The following is a 25162-nucleotide window of genomic DNA, read 5'->3' on the forward strand; positions in this document are numbered from 1 at the left end:
AGGGAGGGAGTGGCTCCAGCTGTATACTGGACCTTTAGCCTGGAGCTGCAGGTGCCGGGATGGGAGAGTCCTGGCTCCCTGAGCATGCCCAGCCTGTGCCTCACCTCTGAGCGCAGCAAGGACAAAAGAAGGCCTCAGGGGAAAGGAGTTGAGGGTCCTTCCCTGTGCTGCTGGTGCCCAGTCAAGACCTGTGTCTTCCTCTGTGCTAGCTCTTTACCAAATAACCCCCACATTTGGGGCTAGGCCCTGGGGTTGGAGGGGAGAGACCACAGGCCTGTTTTTAAAATTAATTTTATTTACTAAAAAGCTGGGATTGTCCCTGGGCCCAGGCTCCTGCCCTAGAAGAGTCCTTTGTCCTTCTTGAGCTTCTGTTGTTTCCACAAGGGCAGGTTGCTGAAGGCGGAGCGGTTCATGCCAAAAACAGCCTGGAAGTCCCCATCAGAGAGGTGGTCCTGGGGCCAGAGAAAGGAAGCTGAGCTGAAGAACTGGGGGGGGGCTTTCCCTGTCTCCCCTTCCACCAGCCCCCTGGCCTCAGCTTACCTCCTTCCTGCTGGGATCCACACCCCGGGGCAGGTCCTCGGCTGAGGTGTTCACCAGCACATCCAAGGGGAAGGTCTCCAGTTTGGTGGGGACGAGGGTGGTGGAGGCAGTGAAGACCTCTTGCTTGGATGTGAGCACCTAATGGGGGGTGCAGAGTCATGTCAGGGCCTGGCCTGGGCATGCAGGCACCAGGCTGGCTCCAGGTGCCTGCTCACTAGAGAATCTGTCCTTGCAGCTCCTCCTGGCACCCTGCCAAGGGGATGGGGGGGCTTTCTGTGCCCCCACCCAGCCCAGTTGTCGTCCTCCTTGTGCCACTTACTGAGGTGAGCTCCCCAAAGCTGCTGTCATCACCCAGCTCAGCTCGCAGCGTCTCATAGGATTTCTTGTCCTGGGAAGGAGATAAAAGTGCTCAGCCCCTCAGCAGGGGCAGGGGTCAGGCAAGCTGCTGCCCACACCCTGGAGATGCTTGTGAGGCCAGACCCACATCTGGTCCCATCTGACAGGGAGTCCCTGGTCTTTCAAACCCCCTCCATGACTCACGTCCCAGTTGAGAGGGTCCCAGGCCAGGAACCAGCCAGTGAAGGTGGGGGGCTCATAACCCTGCTTCACCACAATGATGGGGGTGTCAAGGTCACGCCCACTGGGGTGGCTCCGCAGGTACTCCTGTGCCATCACTGCTGCCGCCTCCTTCTCTGCCTCATTGGCGCCTTTCCCAATCCAGAAGAAAACCTGCAATAAGGTTACCATGTCGACCACTGGGGTGAGATGGAGCCCTCTGGGGCCATGGTTGGAGGCACATGGGCCCTGTCCCTGGGGAAGAACACTGGGAGTCCATCCTCAGCATTCCCTGGAGCAAGAATGCTGGAAAAAAACATCATTGGGCCACGTATAGGCAGGTTTCCAGCCTCCCAACCCACCAACTGTGGCTGATGCAGGTCCTCCAACCCTGGGAACATCAGCTTGTGTGATCAAAGGTCTGTCCCCCACTCCACGATCCCCCAGCTCACCTGGTCCCAGGCGTCTAGTAGGTAAACATCATTCTCGTCCAGGTCATCCTGGGTGAAGTCTATGATCTCCGTGGCCAAGAAGGTGCCTGTCGTGTTGGAGCACTCAAAGAGTCGGGGGGACACAGAGGGGTTCTCGTCCTGCAGACTGAGAGGGGTCAATGTGATGGGAATGAGGCTCACCCTTGGTTGGGAACTGGTGGCCCATCTTACCCCTGGATGTGGGTAGGGACAAGACTGGTACCTCTTGCTGCTGGCATATTGGGACTTGCCCCCCAGGGCCAGCCAGAACTCAGGTGGTTCCTGTCCTTCTGCAACCACTGGCTTCTCCATCTTGGAGATTATGTCGGCCACAGCCTTGGCCATCTCACGTTCATCCCCGCTGCAGCCCTGCCAAGCAAGCACAGCTGCTCTGTCACTGGCCCAGGCCAAAGAGGAGGAAGAGGAGGTGGGGACACTTCTTTTGGGGGTGGCAGCACCCATGTCAGTGCCCGGCAGTACCCACCTTCCCATACCAGAGGTAGCAGGAGCCGGGGGTTTTGAGCACAAAGACGTCATTGGAGTTGAGGGAGGAGGCGCGGACGGGCACCTCGAAGGCCTTGGTGTTGTACTCGTTGGTGCCGTGCACTTGGAAGAGGCGGGTGGAGGGTGTGGGCTCCGTGCTGCCCGCCCGTGATGTGCCACCCTGGGGGACAGGGACAGGAGGTCACCACCAGTGCCACGGTCTCACTCGCCTGCGCATGCCCCAGCAGCCCTGTGCTCACCGCGTACACCACCATCTTGCCCTTGAAGATGGCCATCAGATGGGCTGGCTCCTTGCCCATGGTGACGCGGATCTGCACGGGCTCGTTGTTATACTTCTGGTCCAGGGCGACGGCATGGTAGGCAGAGGCGGCCAGCTCATCCGTGCTGGCTTGGCGGCCCTGGGCAGGGCAGAGGGGGCTCAGCACCCATCTCAGCCCCCCTTTCCCTCTTGGGAAAAGGCAACTCTCGTGGTGCTCCCCAGGGGCAGAGCACCCCCAGTCCAGGGAGGTACACCCCTGTCCCCCACCCATCGGACAGTGACCTGGAGGTCTCACCTGCCAGAGGTAGATGATGCGGTTCACCTTGGGCCCCACAAAATAGGTGTAGAGCAGCAGGTAGCAGTCCCCGCCATAGAAATGGCCCAGCCACTTCTTCTCTACGGGCACCAGTTCATTGTTCTCCACGCGCCAGACCTGGTGGGACAGGGATATACTGCTGTCAGGGTTGGTGCATCCTCCTGCCCTGCATACCCTGGACCCCACACCATCCCCTGGTACAGCAAAGGGGGTGCCTGGGAGGGTCCCACATTCTTCCATGGCCACCCTACCTCCACTTCTCCAGATCCATCATCCACCATCTTCTGCTGGGCAGCCACCTGGGGCTTGGCGTGCAGTGTCGTGGCGTCAAACTTCACCTGCTCCACCTTGGCTATGGGGAAGGGCAGAGGGGTGAGCCAAATCCCTCTGGCCATAGGGGCTCCCCACAGCCCACCCATCCCAATCCAAGAAGTCCTGCCACATTGGAAGGAGACACTCACCCACTTTGCCCACAGTGTGGGTCTTGCCCAACCCACTGCTCTGGTTGGGGAGAGTCCATTTTTGGAAGAGCTGCCTGAAGACAGCTGACTCGGACCCATCATTCTCTGTTTCCACGCTGGTGCTGTCTGGGTAGTTCTTGGCTTTGATGAAGCCCTGGTGAGACCCAAACACAGAGCATGGGCGTGGAGTGCCTGGCACCCCAGGGAGCAGTCAGGCTGTCCCACAAGCCCCTAACCCAGCACCCACCAGCGCCCTGCTCATCGCCTGCTGCTTCTCCTCCTTGTTGGCATTCTTGCCCTTCCAGACGAAGATCCTGGTACCTCCTTGATCAAGGATGTAGCAGTCCTTGGAGAAGGCGCAACAATAGAAATTAGGACTTTAGGCAAAGTCCACCAAATTTGGCTTTTGAAGGATTAAAGCTGCCAAGGAAATTGGGCACCCCCAAGCAAGCCATGGGTGACAGACCTCGTGCAGGAGCATGTCTTGAGATAGGGGTTGAATTGCCACCTCCTGTACGACCAAGTTCCCGCCGGCATTGGAGACGCTGACAGGAGAAAAAGAGAGGAAAAAAGGGTTAGAAAATGGGTTGGAAAACCCCATCCCCATTACAGGGTGGTAGGGTTTAGAGGGGGTGTCCCCTCCCCGTCCCCTTCCCCAGCCAGATCATGGCAGAGGTGGTGCCCAGGGACTCTCTTGCTGTGCCATGGTGGCAACTTGGTTTGTAGCTTGCCCTGCCAGGCAGCTCACTCACGGCCACAGGGAGGGACAGATGGGTGTCAGATGTTATGGGGCCACTGAGGGGCATTGCCACAGCATCTAAGGGTGATGCTTGCATGAGCATCTCTATTGGGCACCAATCCTCTTGGCACCAGGGATCCCTCTTGCTCCAGTGGCACCCAAAGGACCTATCCCCACCCCCACTGTGGTCTTGACCTTTTCTTGGTGTCTGTCCATGGGGCTGGGTGCTGTGTGACACAGCAGAGATGGCTGCTGGCTCCCTCTGGCACCATGGAAAATGCCCCCATGGGTAACCCACACGAAGAACTCACTGGTAGAGCTTGAGGGAGGACTTGAGAATCTGGTCCACTTTGTCATCAGGGATGGCTGGCTGGATGTCCCTCTTCTCACCCAGCACATGCTTAAGGATCTTCATGAGTCCCGGTGAAGCATCCTCATCCTCACCATCCACTACGCCCACCTTGGCACGGCCCCCACGTTCCCGGTCCCGGATATCCTTGGCCAGGGTCATTGCCTGCAGCCAGGGGAGAAGGGATAAGCCCAGATCAGGAAGGGGGTGGCTGGTGACCCCCCTTACTCCAGGAGGGGACATTGGGACCCCCTGGCCATACCCTCAGCCTCTCGTTGCGGTTGCTCTCAGGTCCATTCCACTGGATGATGAGCTGGCCCAGGTCCAGCAGGAACACATCCCCTCTGTTGAAGCTTTTCCAGCTCATCTCCACCTGCAGCAAGATGGGATTGGGAAGGGTGGGTGTCAAGCAGCAGAACACTGGGTCCCCATGGCTTTGCAGCCCCACTCACTCAGGAATACAGGCCTCCAGCCTATATTCCTCCTCCCTACCCTGAGAGGGACTTCTTGGGGAGCGGTTGCTCCTAAGGCAAGGCAGCATCATCCCACACCCACTGTGCCCTGCTTGAAGGCAGCTGTGTCTTGGGGGAGCTCTGGCCTGATCCTGATCCAGACTCCACACATCCCATGACTCACCTCTCCTGCCACCACGTTCTTCTTGCCCTTCACATGCAGCAGTCGCTGGACGTTGTAGGTGTTTGTCTCCACATGCTTCATGCCTGAGGCCACCCCACCCTTCTTATAGCTGGGAGAGGACAGACATGGTGTCACCCCTGGGTCCCCCTCCTCACACCACTGGAATCTCCCTCCCACCTCTGTGCACAGGGAGGTGTTCGGGGACCCCCATTCACACACGTGGTAATGGATAGATGGAGCCCAGCTCCAGATCCTCCTCCTTCCTCCCCCACCTCACTGACACAGAGCTGTCCCATCCCCACTGGGGATGTCTCCACAGGACCCCTCCCCACTGTCACCCACCATGGGAGCTGGTCCCCAGGGGCGACCGACATACATGAGTCCATGCTTGAAGTAGGTGCGGAAGGTCTCACTCTCGTGTCCCTGGACCTCGCGGTGCTGCACGGCCACTGAGCCCAGGTGATCATCCATCTGGGTGGTGTAGATGGCAGCTGCCCCCTGCTCATCCTGGCTTGACTCCTTGCCCAGCCAGTAGTGGATGTCATAGCTGAAGTTGCTCCCAGACTTGCGCGTCTGCAGGACACCGGTCCCCGCTAGAAGAGCCCCTGGACAAGGACACCCCTCCCTGCCCCCTCAGGGCAGAGCCCATTCCCAGTTCCCTGTGTGACCCCTGACTGCCCTACCGACAGCAGGATGTAGCAATCCCCCTCGTGGAAGTTGCCGTAGCTTTTGGTGGGCACTGGCACCATCTCCATGTTCTGCAGAAGGAAGGGAGACATCAGCCCTGGTGGGGAATCCCCCCACCCCGGCCCCATGCACCCACTGTCCCCAGCACCAGCACTGCTGGGTTTAACCCTGGGTGCTGCACTGAGACCCCCAAACCCAGGTACTGAGGACACAAAGGGAGGATCTTCCCTCACAGAGACCCCCCCAAGCAGCCCAGTGATGCGGCCCCATCCCCACCTCGATTCGCCATATCTGGATGCCCGGCGTGGTCTTGTTCAATGTCCTGGTGACTTTGGCGCTGAGCTCCACCATGGTGACAGGTACCACAGGCAAGGGGACCTGCCAGCATCGGCAACACCCTCGTTAATGGCTGGCAGTGTCATTAAGAGCTGGGACACAGCCAACCTGCTGTGCCATCTGCTTCCCTGCTTGCTCTGCAGAGAGCCCAGCTGTAAACCCCCTCTGTACGGAGCTGCATGGGGTGAGGGGACCCCCAGCACCGTGGTGTCAGGTCTGTGGGCACACAGGTGTGGCTGCCATCCCCTCAGCTTGGCTGGCACTGCAGTTAATGGGTCTGTACTGGGGTTCAGGGTGCGCAGGTGCGCGGTCCCGTAAGTGCCCCAGTGCCCTGTCCTGTCTCCAATCATGGGACAGGGCTTGTACAGGGCACCCACCGCGCAGCAGCTGCAGCTGGGTGACACTGCTGCACAGTGGCCTGTTCCTCCCCAGGACTGGCAGGAACTGGCCCTGCTCAGCCTTGTCCTGGCACGGCTTGGCATGAAGTGGAACAGCATGACATGGCACTGCTTACACACACAACACACACACAGATACACTGCCTGCTTCAGACCCCCTGCTTCCAAACCCCTCAGCAGATCCATGCCCCCCACGGAGGGCACATCCTGGCCCCACAGGGGTGCTGAGAGTACCAGTGCTGCCAAGGTTGTCCACAGCCATCTCTGCCAGGCTGACAGTGCTCCCCACAAGCAGACAGAGGGGCCAGGGAGCTGGCATCAGGCAAAGCCACCCAATGTGCCCCGGCTGGAGGCTGGCAGGGAATGCTGGCATTGCCCAGAGGGGAGGTCTCTGCTTCCCCAGCCCTACAAAACCCTACCTGGCCCCACTATGCTGCTCCAAAAGCACCCACATCCCATCCCTCAGACCCAGCACCCCCACAGCACAGCCCCAAGGTGGGGCTCAGGTGGGTCTCCAAGCCCCATCCCCAGGCTACCCTGATGTCAGGAGTGATGGTGGCCGTGGGATGTGCTGTCCACCCCATGCCCACCCTCTGCCCCTTCACCCTACACCCCATGCCCACCCTCTGCCCCCTCACCTTCCCTGCAGAGCTCAGCGGACAGGTGAGTGTACCTAGGTGGAGTGCTCAGGTGCCAGCACCCAGGAGACCTTTGTTCCCTCATGTCCCAGCCTATGCTCACTATATAAGGGCAGGGACAGCCCAGAGTCAAGGTCCCCACAGCCCTCCAAGACTTTGGCACCTAAGAGCCCCGTTACTCATGGGGTGTTTCCCCCCCAGGTGTTATTGCACCCTGCCCACAGACTGGCTGTGCCCAGGATGGTTCCCCTGCCCCCCTCCCCCCCCCCCCGGCCTGTTCCCCTCTTGGCCCTTGGCATTGAGCCCATGCTGGATTTTTTTCTTTTGGACCCCACCAACTTCCATAAAGTGATAGCAATGGGCTGGATCAGGACACGTGGGCATCAGAGGTGTCCTAAGGCCATGAGGATGGGCTTTGCCACTGTTCTTCACTCCCCAGACCCTAAAATCCCCAAACCCTCCCAAATATGGAGCACTAAGACCACGGAAATTGTGTTTTTTATGGTGCCTCCTCCCCCCTGAAAAAGTTCCACAAAGTGACAGCAAAGCAGCACCATCTTCCTGGGGCATCCCCTTCCCACCCCCTGACTGGCACATCACCACCCTGCCTATGGGACTGTGCCCAGGCTGTTTCACACCCCAGCTGGAAGGCAGATCCCTGGTCACTCCTGGCTTTGCCTTCCTGCCTTGGGGGTCTCTGCAGCACCAAGGTTCTCTTGGGGATGGAAAGGGAGTACAGGGATGGGACATGGGGCTGGGGCTTGGGGGGACAGGACGGGACATAGAGTGGTGTCACAGCTAAGCCCTATGCCCTGTCCTATGCCCCCAGTCCCAAGGGTTGCTATCTGGTGATGCCCTCGATGTTTACAGAGAGGAGAAGGGACTGAAGTGGCTCCCAGGCCCGAAGGTGCTTTTGGGGAATGACCACGGCGTTCATAAAGGTGGGAGGTGCAGGTGTCAGCAGCAGGCAGGTCCCCGGGCTTCCTGTCCCGCTCTTATCTCTTCCCCAGCCCCGCGGGATTGCCGCAGCTTTATCTTGGCTGCCCTGCTGAGCCAGCACTCCTGGTCAGAAGCACTGCGGGCATCCCGTAACCCCGGCCTGGGCTGCAGCGAGCCCCAGATCCTGCCTGATCCCTCCTGCAAGGATCCCCGAAGCGATGACAACGGGCTGAACCAGAACGGGGGGCGTGTCAGCCACAAACAAGGGGGTGTCCTGATGCCACAGGGATGGGCTCTGCCCTCCACTGCCTTGGCCCCCAAAACCTCCCTAGACGTGCCACCCAGCTCCTACCTCCTGCACCCCACACGAGTGTCCCCGTGGGACCCTTACCTGTGTGCAAAACCTCCAGTGAGTTTTGGGTGGGGTGGAACACCCGGGTGGCCGCTGTCGCCCTCTGCTCAGAGACTGAATCCGTCAGTGCGGCACAGTGGTAGGGGACCCCACGCCGGCCCCAGCGGGCTCACCCCCTCCCCGGGCCCCCCAGCCGGGCCACTAATGAACTCAGTAATTAGTGCAGCCATCAGGGAGGACAGAGACTTCGTTAATGAGGGGAGGCACAGGGCCAATGAGGGCAAGGGGGAGGGGGGCAGCTAAGAGACATCCCCCCCAGGAACCCAGTGCCTGCATGTTGGCAGCAGACTGCCGGGCACTGGGGGGGGGGGGGGGGGGGGCGCACAAGTGCCCCCCAGTCTATATGGGGAAGGCCTGATACCTTCTTTGGAGCAAACTCATCTGAAGTCTCAAAGCTGGGAGGGGGCACAGCCTACGCAGTAAATTTACCCCCTCCTTGTTAAGAGGCAGGATACCATCCCTGTGGCACCAGGGACCTTTTCCCAGGAGGAGGGGGAAGGAGTTAGGAAGCCCGGGGGGGCTGTCCTCGAGCGTGAGGGTGTCCCCTTGGCACCAGACAAGGGGTGACACCTCAACCCTGCAACCCAAGGGTGCTCCCCCAGCACTGACCTGCAGCATCCCCCACTCCCAGGGGACTCAGGCGACCCCGGGGGCTCCGTGTCCCCCGCACTGTGCACAGCCACTAGGGACACACACATGGTATGTACCCGTGCCCACACATGCACACACTCAGGAGTACTCTTTCCAAGATGGTTTGGCAGCTTTAATCACATGAAGGCACTTGGATCTGGTACCCCAGCCCTCCCCAGCCCCCCGCCGCCGCCTCTGCATCCCCCAGACCTCCCAAGGGTGCCCAGGGTGGGGGCCGTACTCCTTGGGTGCCGCAGCACCCACAGGCACTCGCTGGGCAGCGGCTGCGCTGGCGCCCTTTGACTTGTCTAATATAAAGTGCTGAGTTCAACCCTCCTGGCGGGGCAGGACGAGGCTGGGGCTGGCAGGGATCCAGGGGGCTGTGCTGCACCACCCCCCATCCCACCCCCGACCACAGGGCAGGGGGTGTGGGCAGAGCTGGGGGGATCCCTGCTTACCCACAGCATTGGGAACAGGGCAGTGCCAGCAGGAGCCGGCTGAACAGCACCGGAAAGCTAAAACTCCTCAAACCCACCCCCCTCAAATACTGCCCCCCTCCCTTTGCTGGCACAGCGGTAAAAAGGCACCCATGATTTTTTTGGGAAACCGTTGCTTTTCCCTCTAAAAAGATATGAGGCATTGTCCATATTGTGACATTAAAAAAGGCCTGGCTGAGCTCAGCCCCTCCCCCCTGCAGAAAAACCCTCCCTGAGAGCCCCCAGACCCTCAAAGCTGGGGGACACGCTGGCACGAGTCCGACCCCACGGGGGTCAGGGTAACCCCAGGCTACAGGGGGGCTGCAGTGTCCCCCACCCCATCCCAGCTGGGGGACTGGGGCTGGGGTAAGGCTGGGAGGGGCACATTAAGGCTGGTATGGGGGTCCCTCTCTCCCAGAAGTGGCAGCCTTTGGTGAAGCTGCAGATGGATACGGGGGGGGGGCTGTCCCCCACCACGGGAAGGGACTCCCTTATTGGTGACTAGAGTGGCTCCCAGTGACACAGTGTAACTGGAGAGGGGGAGAGGCCACCTCTCCCCCCAAAATGAGAAGAAAATGAGGTTGGAGGGGGCGAATAAAGAGCCTCCTCCACGCACAACCCTTGCACGGTGAAGAGGGCACAGAGACATGGTGTCCCAAGGCACATGGAGGGCATTTGTGCCCAGGGGCTCAGCCCTGAGGCTGGGCTGCCCCTGCAAAACACAACCCCTAGGTGGGGGCAGTATGCAAGAAGAGAGGCAAGGACATGCCCCCTGCGAGGTGATAGCTGCACCCAGGGCAGAGTTAAGGGCATGGTGGCAGCCCTATGCACCAAGGCCAGTAAGACTCCCTGCTTTTTTGGAGGGTGACAAGGTGTTATCCTGTCCCGTAGCCCGGCAGAGAGGGGCCGAGGGCCACCAGCCTCCCAGCAGGCAGAGTCTGGATGGAGGGATCTAGTCCTCCCAAAGGCAGTGGAAAGCAGCAGCTGCTGACCCCGTCCCGCCTCCCCAGTCGGGGGACAGAGGGGAAAAGGACCTGAGAACCGTTTTGGGGAGGGGGGACACAGGTTGGGGGGGAAGGGGGCAGGGGCTGGACAGTGGGGGAGGATGGGACCCCCCCCAACAGGTCCTCAGCACAGCAAGGCATGGGTCACCCATGGTCCCCCTTCTCAGAGAAGGGGGGCACCCAGCTTCCCGGCGGGGGCACCCACATCTCCCACCACCAGCAGGCACGGAGGGCACCCGCGCCCACCGGGGCTGGGGAGGATGATGCGGGGCACACCGGGACCCTCCCTCCCCCAGAATAAGGCACCTGGCACCCTCGGTGGTGCCCCTTCGCAGCACCCAGAGGGTGGGGGGGCCATTAGCTGTTAGTCCGCTGCTTCTTGAGCACTGCGTACACATCCTCCACCTTGCTGAGCCGCTCAAAGAAGGGCAGCAGGTCCAGCAGTTCCGTATCCGCCATGTTATCGAACCAGGAGGCCACCGGCACCTGCAGGTGGCACAGGGGACAGTGTGGCACAGAGGACAGCGCTGAGAGAGGGTCCCCGCCACACCACCTCCACACCCCACCCAGCCTTGCCCTGCGGGTACGTACAGCATTATCAGGGTGGAAGATGTAGGATGCGGGAGAGTTGTCCACGATGATGATTCGGCGCAGGTCGCGGCCCAGGCGGCTCAGGTCCTTCACGTAGTTGCCGCGATGGAAAACGCAGGATTCCCGAAAAAGTCGTGCCCGGAAAGCCCCCCATTTATCCAGCAGGTCAGCCACGGGGTCTGCATACTGCAGGCAGAGGAGGGGCGTCACCATGACACACCACACCCCCCTGCCCATGCCACAGTGACAACAGCACCCAGCTCTCCACTGCCGCCAGGTCTCATTGTGCCTCAGTTTCCCTGGCCAGTGCCTTGGAGGGGCAGGTAGGGAGGCCACCCAGTGCTGGCACTGGCTGTGGGTACCCAGGGAACAAGAGGCCAGTGATGCCTGCAGGTGGGCAGGCAAGGGAGCTGTGCCATTCGGATGGTGTCTGGGAAGGTGTCATAGGTTAGCAAGCATAGTCCCGGAAGGGACGTCCTTGCTAAGGGGTGCTTACAGTTTCCTCTGGGACCTGATAGAACCTATCAGCTGGCCAGTTTGAATATGGACAATTCTCTAAGCCACTTAAAGTTGTGATCACCTCTGTGATCCACATTTAAGAATAGGCAAACTCCCCCTCCAAGCTCTCTCTCGTTTCCGGCGCTGGGACAGGTGGCTGCAGGGCCCGAGCAGGGCCCAGTGGGCCCGGCCAGGCCCTGCTTGGGCCAGGCCGGGCCGGGCCACGGCCATCCTGGAGCCGATGGACCTGTTCCAGCCATGGAACCCCCCCCCACTGCCTTGCCGTGGGCAGCCGGAGCGGCTCGGCTCTCCCCCCTCTCCACTGCGATAAGAAAAATTCAACATTCCAGCTGCAAAGCTGCAAGGCCGAGGTGAGATTAACCCTTTTACTGCTGTGAAGAGCTGAAAACCTGAGGGAAGAGAGAGAGGAGATGCTTAAAGCTGAAATTCTGTTGTGAAGCTATGATATATCAGAGTATCCTGTTGTAATTCCATGAAGATATGGGGGGTGGAGTGTTCAACTCATAAGCAAAAGCACCTGCGCTGAGATAGGCAGATGCTGACGCAGCTGTAATTTCATGAGAAGTTTGGACAGGGAGAGATAAACCAGATGAGGACTTTTGCTCCAAACGGGAAAGGAGAAAACCTCAGTCCCTAGAGATGGACCAGATGAGGACTTTTGCTCCAAATGGGAAAGGAGAAAACCTCAGTTCTTAGAGATGCTCCCAGAGATAGTCCTAAAGATGAAGATGATGAAGACCCTTTGCTCCCAGGGAAGGAGAAGGGCCTCTGTTTTTGTTTCTGAACGGCTCAACCTTAAAATTGTACCCCAGAAAACTTCAAGAGTGGACCCTCGAAAGCAGTTGCAGGAAAAGCTGCAAGTCGGGGGAAAGGACTCACACGCAGGCAGAGAGACTCCTCTTCCTAAATGGACTGAACAATATTTGGAAGTGGGCGGCTGTCTCGTTGTGATAATGTTTTCATAGCATGAGCAAGAAGAGACTTCTCTTTCTAAATGGACTGAACAAGGTTATTACGGAAGTGGTAAACAGACTGAACATCTGAAGGGTTGTCTTTTTCACATTGTCAGTGGGAGAAGGGAGGAAGGTGGGGGGAGGAGGAGAGTTCTGAAGGTGGTATAATTTTTTTTTCCTTCTTTTAGGTCTGTTAATAAACTTCTTTATATTCTTTCAAGTTTGGTGCCTGTTTTGCATTTCTCCTAATTCTTATCTCACAGCAGATAAACAGTAATGAGTATTTTGGACCAAACCACTACAGAAGGGGTGGGCGATGGCAGGGCGGGTCAGGGGCACCCACCTTGGCCAGGCTGGCAGTGAAGAGCACACACTCGAAGAGCTCGCCCATGCGCTGCAGGAACTCGTCCACGTGTGGCCGCTTGAGCACGTACACCTGCGGGCACAGGCAGAGGGCAGCACGCTGCTGGCACGGGCTATGGCTCACCTAGCACCTGCATGCCCTCCCCAGGGGACACCTGTGTCCCCACACCCAGCCAGCGAGTAGCTCCCTGGCTGCACCTCGTGGGGGCTGCCTGTGCGGGCTGGGGGGTGCCATGGCCCCACAGGAATGCCCGGCGCGAAGCGTCTGGCCGGCTCCAGAGCCAAGTAACCGAGAACAGGCTGACTGCCCAGACCACAGCCTATCCTGGATTACTTGAAACCGGGGCTGGCCACTGCAGGAGGACACCATGCCAGGACGCCCCTCACCTCCCTGCCCAGCGGGAGGAGGGGCACCCACCTCTGCCCCGCAACATGCCAACCCTGGCACCCCAACACCTCCTATTACCCCTTGGTGCAGAGCACAGGGACACCTCCCGGTCCTCGGGGAGGTGGAATGATGCCCCCCTCCCACCAGGCACCCATCCCGCTGTTACCTGGTGCATGATGCCATCGATTTCCACAGGAATGATGAAGTCGGCGTTGTTCACCGGCTGGGGAAGGGCACACCAGGATCAGCACTGGGCACGCCAGGCACCCCCTGCCCAAACGCTGGCCGCTGTCTGCCCACTATGCACCCCTGCCAGCCCCGCAGCCCCCTCACAGGAACATCCCATCTGACCCAGCCAGGCTGCGCTGGATGCTAGGCATCACTTTGTGGGAAAGGGGTGGCAGAGCAGGTGGGGGAGCATGTGGCAAGAGGTGTGGGGTGGGCCAGGGTGTCTCCCACCTTGAAGGAGCTGTGCACCAGGGTCTCATCCAGGTCAATGACCACGCAGAGCTTGCTGGCATCCTGTGGCTTGATCTCGGGCAGGAGGTGCTTGACAGCAGCCTGCAGCAGGGGGACACGAGTCAGCAGGGTAGCAACAAGGCGGCCACTCAGAGGGGGACACTGGGAGAAGTGACCACTCACCCCCATCCTGGCCACACAGGGGATGCGCAGAGCATGGCAGCCCCCATCCCTTCCAGTGCCAGGCTGGGGGTGCGGGGTTACCTTGGGCAGCGCTCCGTTCTCCTCCACCAGCAGTGGGGCGCCAGTGGTGCCAGTGCAGGGCTCCCCTTCATCACGGCACAGGCAGCAGAAAAGGGACTGGAGGATGCTGCGGCTTCTAGGCTTCTTGGCGGGGGTCTGGGTAGCTGCAGGAGGACAGAAGGGAGGTGAGGGGCACCCCGGGGGTGCCCCCAGCACAGCACTGGGGGGCAAGTGACCCAGGTCTGGGTGTTGCCCCAGAGCCCCTGCACCCTTATCAGACCCCGACACCCATCCGGCCGCCCTTCCTGCCCCACCAAGCAACGGTGCCAGAGCAGTGTCGCTGACACGAGTGCTTGGTGACCACCCACAGCCCCTCACCCAGCACATCCCACCCCACCAGTGACCCTCGCGGGCTCCCCCTGCGTGGCTGGAGACCCTACAACAAGGGAGCAGGGCTGAGCGCGGGGGCAGCCGTGGATCCGGGGCGGCTCCCCGCTGTCCCGCCCCGAGGGGCACAGACCCACTCGGGGGTGGCCCTGGGGGCGGGGCCTCTCCCAGGGAGGCGGGGCTTTCGCGCCTTCTTTTCCCCGCCTCCAGGCAACTCCCTCGTCTCATTGGCCGACTCGAGTGCACCGGAGGCGAGAGGCCAACCAGGGCGGAGCGCCCGCCCCTGGGCGCCGTTCCCGCAGTCGCCATTGGCGGAGCGAGGGGAAACTGAGGCAGCGGGGGCTGCCCCTGCCCACCCCGTGCCCCAGGGGCAGCGCGACGGCTGCAGCCCCAGCCCCACCGGCCCCGGAGTCGGGTCCTGCCGCAGTCCGGGCCGGGGCTGCACCCCGCCCTGGCTGTGCCCCCCCTTCAGGCGGGCCAGGGCCCCGAGCCCCGTAGTGGGGAGCCCGTGGGGCAGGAGCTCCCCACTGGGGACGGGGCCCGTTCCCACGTTTGCTCCTCCCCGCCCTGGCAGGTTCCCCGGCCGGGGGGACGAGCAGCGGCCCCCGCCAAACCCCCTTCGCGGGGTGGAGGGGACGCGGGGAACGGGACGCCGGGATGCAGCAGGGTGCCCGGCGCTCGGCCCCCTTTCTGCCTCAGTTTCCCCGCCAGCGCTGCGCGCACCTCTCGCCCGGCTCCGGAGGAGACAGCGCAGATAATCCGAGCAACGCCCCGAGCCTTCCAGGGCACCAGCGGGGTCCGAGGGGGCCGGACCACGGCCCCCCGCGCCCGGGCGGGTGCAGACAGCCCCGCTTGCTCCGAGCTGCAGCCCCAGCGCATCTCCCGAGCCCTGGGCAGCGGGATGCAGGGGGGCGGGCTGAGGCGGCGCGCAGCTCATCACACCCTCCGGGAGCAGCCCCCGCAGGCCCCCAGCCCCCCGGGGACCTCCCCCTCTCCCCTCTCCCGCACAGGAAGGGGGTGAGGGGGGGGGGAATATCCCCCCCCAGCGTTACCTTTTTCCTGCAGCGGGGCGCTCCCCTCCTCCCTGCTAACCTGGGCGATGATGGACTGGTGCTCCATGGGCGCCGGGGAGGGGGGGTGGGAGGGGGCGGCCCCCCCCGGCGCGGCCCCCGGGGGGGGAGGCGGGGCGGGGGCCGGCGGCGGCGCGGGGCGGCGGGCGCGGGAGCGGCGCCGCGGAGGAAACTTTGTTACAACATGGAGTTTCCTCCGCCCGGGCTGGGGCTGCAAACATGGATCCCGGGCGCGGTTTCAAGGAACCCCTTAAAAGGGCAACGACGGCGGGGGGGGGGGGGGGGGCCTCCTCCTTCTCCCTCCTCCTCCTCCTCCCTCCTCCCGGCACCCGCGCCGCTGGGGAGGAGTGGGGGTCCCCGCCGAGCCGCGACCGGGACTGAGACGGGGAGTGGTTTGTGGTTTAGCTGGGAAGGACACCCCCCTTGCTCCATGGTGACCGTACGGGGGTCCCCGACACGCCGCCGGGCTCTCTCACACTCCCCCGCCCCGACTCAGAGAGAATGGAGAGGAGGATCAGTCCTGCTGTCACCCCCCCCCCCATCCAGCTGGCAGCCCGGGGATCCCTCTGCAGCTACCCCCGGCACATGAACCCCCATGCTGGGTGTCCCCTGGAGCAGAGACCCTGGACTAGCGGCTCGAGGCTGGGGGGCCCCCATTGCCCCCCGAGGGCACATCCCGCATTGCCTGTACAGGCCAGGGGTGCGGGACAACAGGTACTGGGGGGCTGCACCAATAACCGCCGCTTTTTTCTATCCTTCTTTCTCCTGCAATCCCCCAATTATCTCGGCAATTAATAAGTCTGTATTATCAATACATATACTTCCCCTTGCAATTCCTTCCCTCCTGCCTTCGCGGGGGAAGCGGGGCTGTTTCCAGGCGCTTTCTGTAAAGTGATTCTTGACGGGAGCTTGTGGATGGCACAATTCCTTCAGAGGAAACCTGCCTCCCCAAGTCCCTCAAGTGCAGCATCCTTCAGCCCCAGCCCCCTCCCCCCGCAAGCCCTGCGGGGCTCTGCCGGGGTAGTCTCACCGCCGTGCCCCCCAACCCTGCCCAGGCAGCGTCCGGCCCTGGAGGGGACCTGTCCCGGTCACCTCCCTCGCCGTCTCGGTGGCAGGAGATGCTGTGCGCTCTGTCAGCGCTGCTTCGAGGGTGCAGCAGGTTGGAAATTTCCCATCTGAGCTCATTCGAAATCTTTCCACGTCTCCCACCTGCGGTTTGGGTACCTTAGGAGCTGAGATCACCCTTTCTGGCCCGGTAGGGACCAGGGGCACTGGCGAGGCAGCGATGCGGGCGGTGGCAGACCCCGGTTACCGCTCTGCCCCCCGGGGCTGCGCCGGCATAGTACGGTCGGAGCAGCCCCTGGGAAACAGGGCTGGGAGGGAAACCGTCCCCCCTTCCAGCACATGACACATGCCCACAGATGACCGCCCTGGGAAAGGGGGTCCGGGACTGGGAGGTGCTGCCACAGGGAACTGGGATGCTGCGGGGCCGGCGGGACTCTGGCAGTACAAAAGCCGATTTACACCTGCGGTTCCCGCACTCTCGGCTCCATGTGGAACATCCCGGCACCACGTGCCCCCGGGGAGCGGTGGCAGGGACTACCTGCTGTTGGGAACCGGGACACTGCACCCTGCCACCCCCTCCGCCGGTTCTGATGGCGGGCAGCGGTCGTGCCTCAGTTTCGCTGCCCCTCCGCAGCACGGCAGCCGGCTCCCGCGTCAGGCAGCCAGCACTGTCTCCTGGCCCGGCCGGAGGAAAAGGAAGAAAGAGGCTGTGCTTCCTCCGTTCTCTGTATTGGGCTGATCGGTGTGCTCCGTTAGCCCAGGTGCAGCTGGACAGGATGTCTGCCTCATCCCCAGTGTCTGGCTGGGCTGGGCTGCTGCTCACTGTGGGGACAGCTGCAGAGGCCACACACTGTCCCCTCCAGGACCCCCGTGCCTTTGGCCACATCCTTCTCCTCTTCCCTCCCCGATAAACCCTGATGAGCCCAGCCAGGCCCTGCCAGTCCTTTAATTAATGCAATTAGAAAAGTCTCCTGGCTAATGCCTGCAGCGGCAGTTGGAGCACCGCTTCCAGTTCCACTGCTTGCCTGGGGGCAGACTGGGCAGCTGAGGAGCTCCGGGAGATGCTGTCCCCATCCTGGGTCTGTGGGGCAAGCCCAGGCCAGGAGTAGGCAGAGCCCAGCAGGATTGTTTGGGCTGTGGGGTATGGGCACAAGGCAAAAAAGCATCAGGCTCCCATCAACCGGGCACTCAGGGACCCCTTTGTCCCACCCCACTGCTCCTAGCCTGGGGTCCCAGATGGTTTCCCCTGTTCCCCAACCTAGCCATGGTCCTGGGAGCTCTGCCAAGAGCTGCCCCTTAGCCAAGGGAGCAGAGAGAGGTCCTGAGGTGGGATGCTTACTGCTAAGAGTTGCGGTGGAGGCAGGTGTCCCTGGGCTGGGGGTCCTCTGAGTGGCAGGTCCCAGCTGGAGAAGAGCAAATCCCACTGGTACAACCCCGCAGACCCCAGGCCCCCCAGCCTTTCGCCCGCTGAGGACCATCCCGATGACCCCGTACCCCTTGTGCATCTTCTCCCCACCCCGAGGCTGGTACCCCGGGCAGGTGCACCCTGAGCTAGGGGAGCCTCCTGCTCCTCCTCCGGTAGCCCGGGTCGGCTGCGCCCCTTGAGGAGGGGGGAGCCCCCGCCTTTCGGTGGGCCCCACAGCTCTGGCCCCTCCTTCAAGCAGCCAGAGGCCGGGCCAACGCGGAGGCGGGGGGGAGGCACCGCCCCATCCCGTCCGCCATCGCCCTTTTAAGGAAGGGGACATTCTTCACATAAACAAGCGCGGCCCCCGGGAGCGGGAGGGGGGGGTCCCTTCCCTGAGTGGGGGGCACGGGCTGGGGGGGTGTCCGGCCCCCAAAATTCCCCCTCCACCACCCGCCCGGTGTGGGTCGGGAAGTGGGATTTTGGGGTGGGGTGGGGGGGGGGGTCCTGGGGAGAGGGGGGAGCCTTGAAACAGCCAGGGAGCGTCTCGCAAGTGCGGACCGCGGCGGGGGGCGAAGCACGGTGGGACCCCCCCCCTCCCACCCGCGGTGCGGGACCGGGAGGGGGCGACGGCCGCCCCCGGGGAGGGCCCGAGCGGCTCCGCATCCGGCGGTACCGGCAGGCGGGAAACGGGGCATCCGGGGCGGGGAGGGCACGGTGGGGCCCCCACCGCTCCGCTCCCCCCGGGAGAATGCAAAAAGCAGGCGCTGAGCCCCCCGCGCCCCCACGGCCACGCGTTGGCAGCCCCGCCCGCTCCCCCGCCCGGGGCAAAGGGGCCGTCCCCGGGGTACGGGTGGGCCGAGGGGGTCCCCACCCCGCATCGGGGCCACGCAGCAGCAGCGAGGCCGAGGCCAGGTTACAAACACGCCGTTTATCAGCCGCCCCCCTCCCCCCGAGTTTCGGAGCCCCCCGTGGGGATGGGGCCGGTCCCGAGGCTGCTCCCGCCGGCGGCGGGCGATGGGGGGTGGTTAGCCGTCCCCGGCGGTAATTAGCGGTCCCCGGAGGTGATTAGCGGTCCCGGGGGCCGGCGGTTCCCGGCAATAATGAGCAGGGGAAGTCTCCGACGCGGCTCATTCACTGAAGCGTCTGTGCCAAGGGATGGGAGCACCTCCCGCTGCTATCCCACTCCCCTCGCATCAAGCCTGGACCAGCACCCCGGAATTGGCGGGGGTTGGGGGTGGGAAGAAGCGCTGGGCTCTAAGATCTTGGGGGGAGGTCTGCCCGTCTGTTAACCCTTTTCTTGCTGGGTGCATCTCTGGCTAGAACATGCCGGGGGTCGGAGTGGCAGCAAATCAGTGTCCGGTGTGAGGAGGACGCGCTGGGCAGGGATGTGGGGTTAGTGAGCAGGGATAGGATCCGTCACCGTGTCCCTGTCACGTCGAGGGCAAGACCAAAATTAAACCGGCTGTGGTGGCCCCGGGCCAGGAACCGGGCTCCATGTGCGATGCTGCATGTCCAGATCTGCAGGAGCAAAGAGGACAGGTCGATGGGCACCCACCAGGGACGCTGTCCCGCCCCCCTCCCGCGGTCCCTGCCCTACCAGGTAGGCGATGAAAGCCACGTAGGCAGCCAGCAGCAGGCCCAGGGGAATGTGGTACTCCAGGCCATGCAGCGTTGGCAAAAAGTCCACCACGAAGTAAACGTTGATGGCACAGACCAGCCCCGTGATGAGGGTCATCAGCACCTTCCCTGGGCTGCAGGCAGGGCAGTGAGCATCAGTGCCAGGGCAGGGCCCCCCACCCCGTGTGCCACTGGGCACAGAGGACTGGGGGAACTGAGTTTGTAGGTGAACAAGACCTCAACTGGGACACCTCTGCACCCCACAGCTATATTTCACCCCGTGGTGGGCCTCTTGGAGTGGACTTTGGCCACCCTCCAAATCCAGGGCTGGCAGTGCCAGGAGGATGCTGAGGCTCCAGGGGTGCCCAAGGAGCCAGATGTGTTATTGGGAGGAGGATGACAAAGGTAGTGATGGGGTCTGTTCTGCTCTGGCTGTCCTGGGCAGGTGGGAATGAACAATGTCCATACAGTAATTGCCCCATGGCATGGTTTGGGGGGACAGGATGGGCCAAAGGGAGGGTGCCTGCAGCCAGAGCTCCCCACTGTGCCCCCTCTGTGCCTCCCTGTTCACTCACAGGCTGTTGGTGAAGTCCTGCATGAGCGGGTGCAGGCTGGTGAAGGTGAGGACAGGCAGGACAGCAAAGGGCAGCTGAAAGGAGAGGGAGATGAGGTGGTCATGGCTGCCAGGCTGGGGTGTTTGGGGGCAGGTGATGCCCTCCCACCCTCTTACCAGGATGCTCTGCAGGACGTTGAGCAGGTCATTCATGCCTGTGAGGTGGCTGACATCCTTGAAAGCGGCCACGAAGACAGTGGGCAGGATGGCAAAGGAGCGGGTGAAGAGCACCCGGGCGAAGCGGGACCAGCGGAGCTGCAGGAAGCCCTGGAACACGGCAAGACCTGCACACTCGCTGTGCCTGGGGCACCATGTCAGGGCGACCCCCCAGGCCCTGGCTGGGAGGAACCTGGGGGGCATCTCCCCTCCTTTGTGCCAGGGCACTGAGCGGGCTCTTGCAGGGCTGCCGGGCCCCACTAGGTGTCAGCTCCGACTCATTAACGGAGGACCTAATTAGGGAAACATTGCGTGGAGCACCCACAGGGTGCAGTGGGCGGGCTCTGTCTCCATCCCAGCTCCTGGGGAACAGGGACACTGGTGCTAGCAAGCTGCCACCCACCAGCTCCCTGCAGGAATGGTGGGCAATTAACTCTTCCAAATACTCCTGGGGGGAGTGTGCTCCCCATAGAACCCCTCCCATGACTCACCTGTGATTTCCCTGCTCCCATCCGCTCCCTGTGGGGGCAAGGGCCAGCATCCCTATCTCTCACCTCCATGACGAACTGTCCTGCGTAAGTCCCAGTCATCGTGGAGCTCTGTCCTGCTGCCAGGATCCCGATGCCCCAGATGTACAGTGCCACTGCCCCGAAATAGCAGCCCAAGATGACGCCCTGTGTAGGGACACTCCAGTGGGCACCCTAAAGTGTCCCCTGCCCCAGGCGTTCCCATCAGCTCCCAGCTTTCTAGTGGCGTTATAACAGCCCCCAGCCCCGGGGGTCAATGGGGAGAACAATATATCCCCCAAATGGGAATGGATGCTCACTGGATACAGCCTGGTGCCACTCACCCCCTGGTAGATATCCACAGAGACTGTCTCGTTGTTGGTGGGGAAGATGCCGGCGTAGTGACTGATGCTGCTGTTGATGCACTTGTTGTGCTGCAAGGCATGGCAGGCACGAGTGTGACAGCCACCCAGCAGCTCCCACAGACACGGGGGGATCCCCACACATCATGTCTCAGGGAATGAGATCATGCACTCCCCAAGGGATGCTCATCCTGCCCGTGTCCACAGCTGGGTGCAGCCATCATCTTCCTGTGGGCATGAAGTGACACTCACCACGTCCTCATTTCGCTGGTGGTAGAAAGCCTCGCCGAAGACAGCCATGACAAAGAGGTTGATGAGGAAGGAGACAAAGAGGGCCAGGCAGGACTCAGTCAGGAAATACATGTTGGCCTCCCTCACTGCCTCCTTCTTGGACCGGTCGATCACCCGTGTCTAGGCATGGCCAGTGACATGGGTGTCACGGGGTCAGGTGAGCACCCCTGTCCCACCGCCTGGACCAGCTGGTCCCCACCAAGTGTACCCTGAGGCACCCTGGGCAGAACAGCGCCCATGGCAGTGCCTTGATCTCACCTTGACCAAGGAGGAGTGGAGGAAAATGTTATGGGGCATAATGACAGCGCCAATGATGCCCATGGCTTGCAGCAGCTCCTTTCGCCCACAGCCCAGGCAGTTGGGCAGGAAAATGCCCTTCAGCACCTCCACCTGCCCTGGCCTCACCACCACGTACTGGGAAGCAGTGAGAAGGGGCACTGTGAGCTGCCACCCCACTACCACAGGCTGGTACCAGTGGGGACACCATGTGGGCGTTGCAGGAAAAGGGTTGTCCCCAGCTCCCCCCTTCACCTCGTAGCCAAAGGTCAGGACCATGATGGTGATGAGGAGGCCGAAGAAAGCCTCCAGTTTGCGGAGCCCTAGAGAGGTCAAGAGATGGGGTAGAATAGAGCAGGGGACACTGGTGCCACATGTGGGGCTACCTGAGTGACAGTACCCCATGCCCTCATCCTGGCACTCACCGTACTTATCAAGGAAGAGGAAGAAGAGGGTGTCCACGATGGTGATAAGGACCCCACCCCAGAGGGGGATGCTGCAGGATGGCCAGGGGTGGAATTAGATACACAGCTCTCTGTGGAGTAGGGCCATGGGGGAGGCTGGGGGTCCCTGTGGGGAGGCTCACCGGCCAGCTGAGAGCAGGCTGAAAGCAATGGCTGTCCCAATCACCTCCTGCATGTCAGAGCCGATGATGGCAATCTCAATCATGACCCAGAGCAGCATGCGGGGCACCTGAAGGGGACAGGGCACCATGAGGTGCCTGAGCCCACAGTGGCCCATAGCTCTGGGCAAGCTGGCACAGCATCCTGGCTGCAAATCCCTGTGTCCAGGCTGTAGCAGGCCACCCAGAGCAGCATGGGGACCACAAAATACCTGTCTCAGCTCCTGGCACAACACAATCTCAAGATGAAAGATGGATACTAAATGAGAGCCAGTGCCCCCCTCCTCATCCCTGTCCCAATGAGAGCTGAGGATAGGACCCAGCTCTCTAGATATGGGGGGGTTGAGGGACGTGCGGCAGAGGGGTGCATCCAACCCTCCTTTTGGGGACCTGTCATTCAGCCAACATCTCCTTGCTCCTGCTCCCCATCAGGATCTTGACACTTAGACGGGGCCCCTAACCCTCCCCTCCTCTCTCATGTGATCTCTTCCCTTGACCCCCACCCCCAACTTCCCGCCCCAACACGCCCAGGCTTTCCCCGTGTCTCGGCTTCGCGTTGCTGCCCCGACGCCTGGGCTCACTCCCGCGGGGGACGCTCTCGTGTGTCCCCAGGTCAAACCAGGACACCGAAGTAGCTGCTTACCGCCTCTCACCCTGGACCCCTGTACTGCAGGCGTGTGGGCAGTAGGTGGGGGACACCGGGACCTGGGGGGCTTTGGGGAGCCCCTGGGAGAGGCAGGTCTCTCCCAGCATCTTCCTGCTCCCCTCCAGCCCTGCAAGTCCCTGCTAAGACTGTCACCAGCCCAAGCACAGGGTCCCCCCCAGACTGTGACCCCCGGGGACCTCCCCGCGGTTGCTCACCTTGGGGTAATAGAAGTAACAAATCTCGCCCAGGTCCTTCCCGGTCACCACACCTAGACGGATGGCCAGGCGCTGGCACAGCAGCCCCAGGACGGTGGCCCACAGCAGCACCCACAGCAGCTGGGGGGCAGGAGGGAGGGAAGCAGTAGGGACTGGGTACTGGGCAGGATCCGGCCGCCCGGGGGTTCCCAGTTCAACCAGGGTTGCAGGGAAGAGAGGGGGTGCAGGGGTTCTCCCAGGCCGGTCAGAGGGGTGCCCTTCTAGCACCCCTGGGTGCCCTGTCCCTGTGCCGAGGGCCCCCGTGCCCCTCCTGCTCCCGGGCTGGGGAAGCCAGCTGCCACAGGCAGCCGTTGGCGATGGAGAGGTTACGAAACCCCGCCGGCTTCCTGAGCCCGGAGCCGGGCTCACCTTGAATCCCGCCAGTGCCCCGCACTGCAGGTCTGACTCCACGTTGCCCGGGTCCAGGTAGGCGATGCTCATGAGGAAACCGGGACCGGTGAAAGCCCAGAGCTTCCTAAAGCTGAACCCAGGCTGGGACAAGGCAGCGGGTCAGAGCCAGGAGCTCTCTTTCAAAACTCCTAATTGCACATCCAGTCCCCTTTAGCCTAGTGCTGCCCGCATGGATATGTTTGGCACATGGAGGACATTTTCCTGACAGTTTTGGGGAGGGTACTGCTGCCCCCAGCCTCTCTCTGTGCTGGAGGGGCAGTGAGCCCCCTGTCTCACCCGGTAGACAGTGATTTGCAGAGGGTCCCAGGGCTGTCAGGCACCATTAATTGCATTCTGTGGGATTCCACTGCTGACCTCTGCTTTTGCTACTCCTCCTAACTAGGGAACCCTATTCCTTCCCCTTCTCTGTTCCACTGCCCTGAGACCAGACAAGGATGGGGGAGCTGATGGGGTGCAGACAACCTTGGGGAGCCCCATTGGGCTCATCCATGGGTGGCCCAGCAGGTGTGTGAGCAGTGGGGTGATCCTTGGGGCTGGGTAGCACCTTGCCCCATTGTCTCAGCTTCTCTATCTGGAAAACTAAGCATGGAAACACTCAGCCTCGGGCTGTGACTTGCCTGAACTGGGTGTGGGGATGCTGAGGGCATGTCCCCAGGGCATGACCAAGACACATATTCCCCACTGCAGTGGCCCTTTGCCTCCCCACCTCCAGCTCCCTGCAGCACCCCCCACCCCCTCTGCCCACCCTCAGACAGCCTTGCAGCACCTACCCCACTGCCCTTGGGGATGCTGATGAGCTCATCCAGGTAGGTCTGGTCCCGAGTGCCAGGGTGCTGTGGGGACATGGGGCTCTTGCCAGTGCTGTAACTCTGCTCTTGGCCCCTGTTCAGGGACTTGATGAGGCCTGAGTAGGACAAGGAAGAGGAGGGGAGGTGGCAGCCTGCCAGGAGGACAAGGACACTGGCGGGCTGGCAGCCCTGGTACGAGCTTCCTCCAGTCCCACCTGACCCTGCCTGATGAGCCCCATGAGGGACAAGCACCAGTTTTCCGGGGGGCCGTGAGGATGGCTATATGGGATCTACCAATGGCTACCCAAAGGGGTCAGATGCCAGGCGTCCCTAAAATCCCTGGTCTCAGCCCTGTCTTCACCAGTCCGAGAGCCAAGTGCATTTTTGGGCAGCAGGGACAGGAGGGGATCCTGCTCCAGCTCCTGCTGCTGGGCGGGCATAGAGTGAGGACAAAGGGCTGGCATTGGTCCTAATCCCCCCTCTCCAGTCCACTTACATCCCAAGAATTGGTTGAATCACATCCCCAGGCTTGGGGGAGCAGAGGATGGGGCAGGTGGGGAATCCAGGACAGGCTGGGGGGGAGGGTGCCCACTGAAAGATGGAGCACAGCCAGGAGTCCCAGGGTGGAGAGACAGGGATCTAGAGGAGGAAAGGAGGCACAAGGGGACCCAAGTGTTGTGAGGCTCACCTGGTTCCAGTGATGCCATAGGTGGACCCGATCCAGCCAGGGTGCTGAGGCTCCCTGATTTCAGCACTGAGTGCAGTGCCTGCCGCCCAGCTTTTAAAGGACCCCCCCGTGGTTGCCACCCCCCACCCCGCCTTCAGGAG

The 25162-nt window shown here is 62.0% G+C and overlaps 4 protein-coding genes across 8 annotated transcripts; all 4 read right to left on the reverse strand.

Moving 5' to 3' along the window:
• Positions 1-275: 275 nt before the first annotated feature.
• VIL1 (villin 1) lies at positions 276-8351 on the reverse strand. 2 transcript variants are annotated; one of them, XM_048309862.1, is made up of 20 exons: positions 8219-8351; positions 5793-5894; positions 5513-5587; positions 5206-5402; positions 4830-4938; positions 4456-4566; positions 4156-4358; positions 3572-3650; positions 3353-3451; positions 3106-3259; positions 2896-2996; positions 2624-2761; positions 2309-2467; positions 2050-2229; positions 1789-1934; positions 1548-1692; positions 1081-1269; positions 860-928; positions 541-678; positions 276-452 (listed from the first exon to the last, which is right to left on the reverse strand). In XM_048309862.1, the coding sequence occupies exons 2-20, from the start codon at positions 5865-5867 to the stop codon at positions 339-341; spliced, it is 2481 nt and encodes an 826-aa protein (XP_048165819.1). In that variant the 5' UTR covers positions 5868-5894; positions 8219-8351; the 3' UTR covers positions 276-338. The 2 variants fall into 2 exon arrangements, with proteins under 2 accessions (XP_048165819.1, XP_048165820.1); XM_048309863.1 differs by lacking the exon at positions 8219-8351 and adding an exon at positions 6889-6968.
• A 673-nt stretch (positions 8352-9024) lies between these two features.
• Positions 9025-15410, reverse strand: CTDSP1 (CTD small phosphatase 1). 2 transcript variants are annotated; one of them, XM_048309865.1, is made up of 7 exons: positions 14976-15204; positions 13887-14029; positions 13623-13724; positions 13330-13386; positions 12756-12848; positions 10941-11126; positions 9025-10835 (listed from the first exon to the last, which is right to left on the reverse strand). In XM_048309865.1, exons 1-7 carry the CDS (start codon positions 15187-15189, stop codon positions 10707-10709), a joined length of 924 nt encoding a protein of 307 aa, XP_048165822.1. In that variant the 5' UTR covers positions 15190-15204; the 3' UTR covers positions 9025-10706. The 2 variants fall into 2 exon arrangements, with proteins under 2 accessions (XP_048165822.1, XP_048165823.1); XM_048309866.1 differs by lacking the exon at positions 14976-15204 and adding an exon at positions 15305-15410 and having other exon boundaries at positions 9026-10835.
• Positions 15411-15456: 46 nt separating this feature from the next.
• LOC125328669 lies at positions 15457-18225 on the reverse strand. The gene is made up of 2 exons (XM_048309681.1): positions 17727-18225; positions 15457-17122 (listed from the first exon to the last, which is right to left on the reverse strand). Exons 1-2 carry the CDS (start codon positions 18130-18132, stop codon positions 16548-16550), a joined length of 981 nt encoding a protein of 326 aa, XP_048165638.1. The 5' UTR covers positions 18133-18225; the 3' UTR covers positions 15457-16547.
• Positions 18226-18601: 376 nt separating this feature from the next.
• SLC11A1 (solute carrier family 11 member 1) lies at positions 18602-25080 on the reverse strand. Of its 3 annotated transcripts, XM_048310332.1 has the most exons (16): positions 25023-25080; positions 24317-24450; positions 23505-23627; positions 23097-23216; positions 22200-22306; positions 22039-22109; positions 21869-21936; positions 21596-21751; positions 21299-21457; positions 21029-21118; positions 20733-20852; positions 20140-20289; positions 19985-20058; positions 19390-19543; positions 19215-19310; positions 18602-19121 (listed from the first exon to the last, which is right to left on the reverse strand). In XM_048310332.1, the coding sequence occupies exons 1-16, from the start codon at positions 25039-25041 to the stop codon at positions 19047-19049; spliced, it is 1716 nt and encodes a 571-aa protein (XP_048166289.1). In that variant the 5' UTR covers positions 25042-25080; the 3' UTR covers positions 18602-19046. The 3 variants fall into 3 exon arrangements, with proteins under 3 accessions (XP_048166289.1, XP_048166291.1, XP_048166290.1); XM_048310334.1 differs by lacking the exon at positions 23505-23627; XM_048310333.1 differs by having other exon boundaries at positions 18603-19310.
• Positions 25081-25162: the final 82 nt, after the last annotated feature.

This window comes from Corvus hawaiiensis, chromosome 7 (genome assembly GCF_020740725.1).
Source record: "Corvus hawaiiensis isolate bCorHaw1 chromosome 7, bCorHaw1.pri.cur, whole genome shotgun sequence".
NCBI classification, from domain to species: domain Eukaryota; kingdom Metazoa; phylum Chordata; class Aves; order Passeriformes; family Corvidae; genus Corvus; species Corvus hawaiiensis.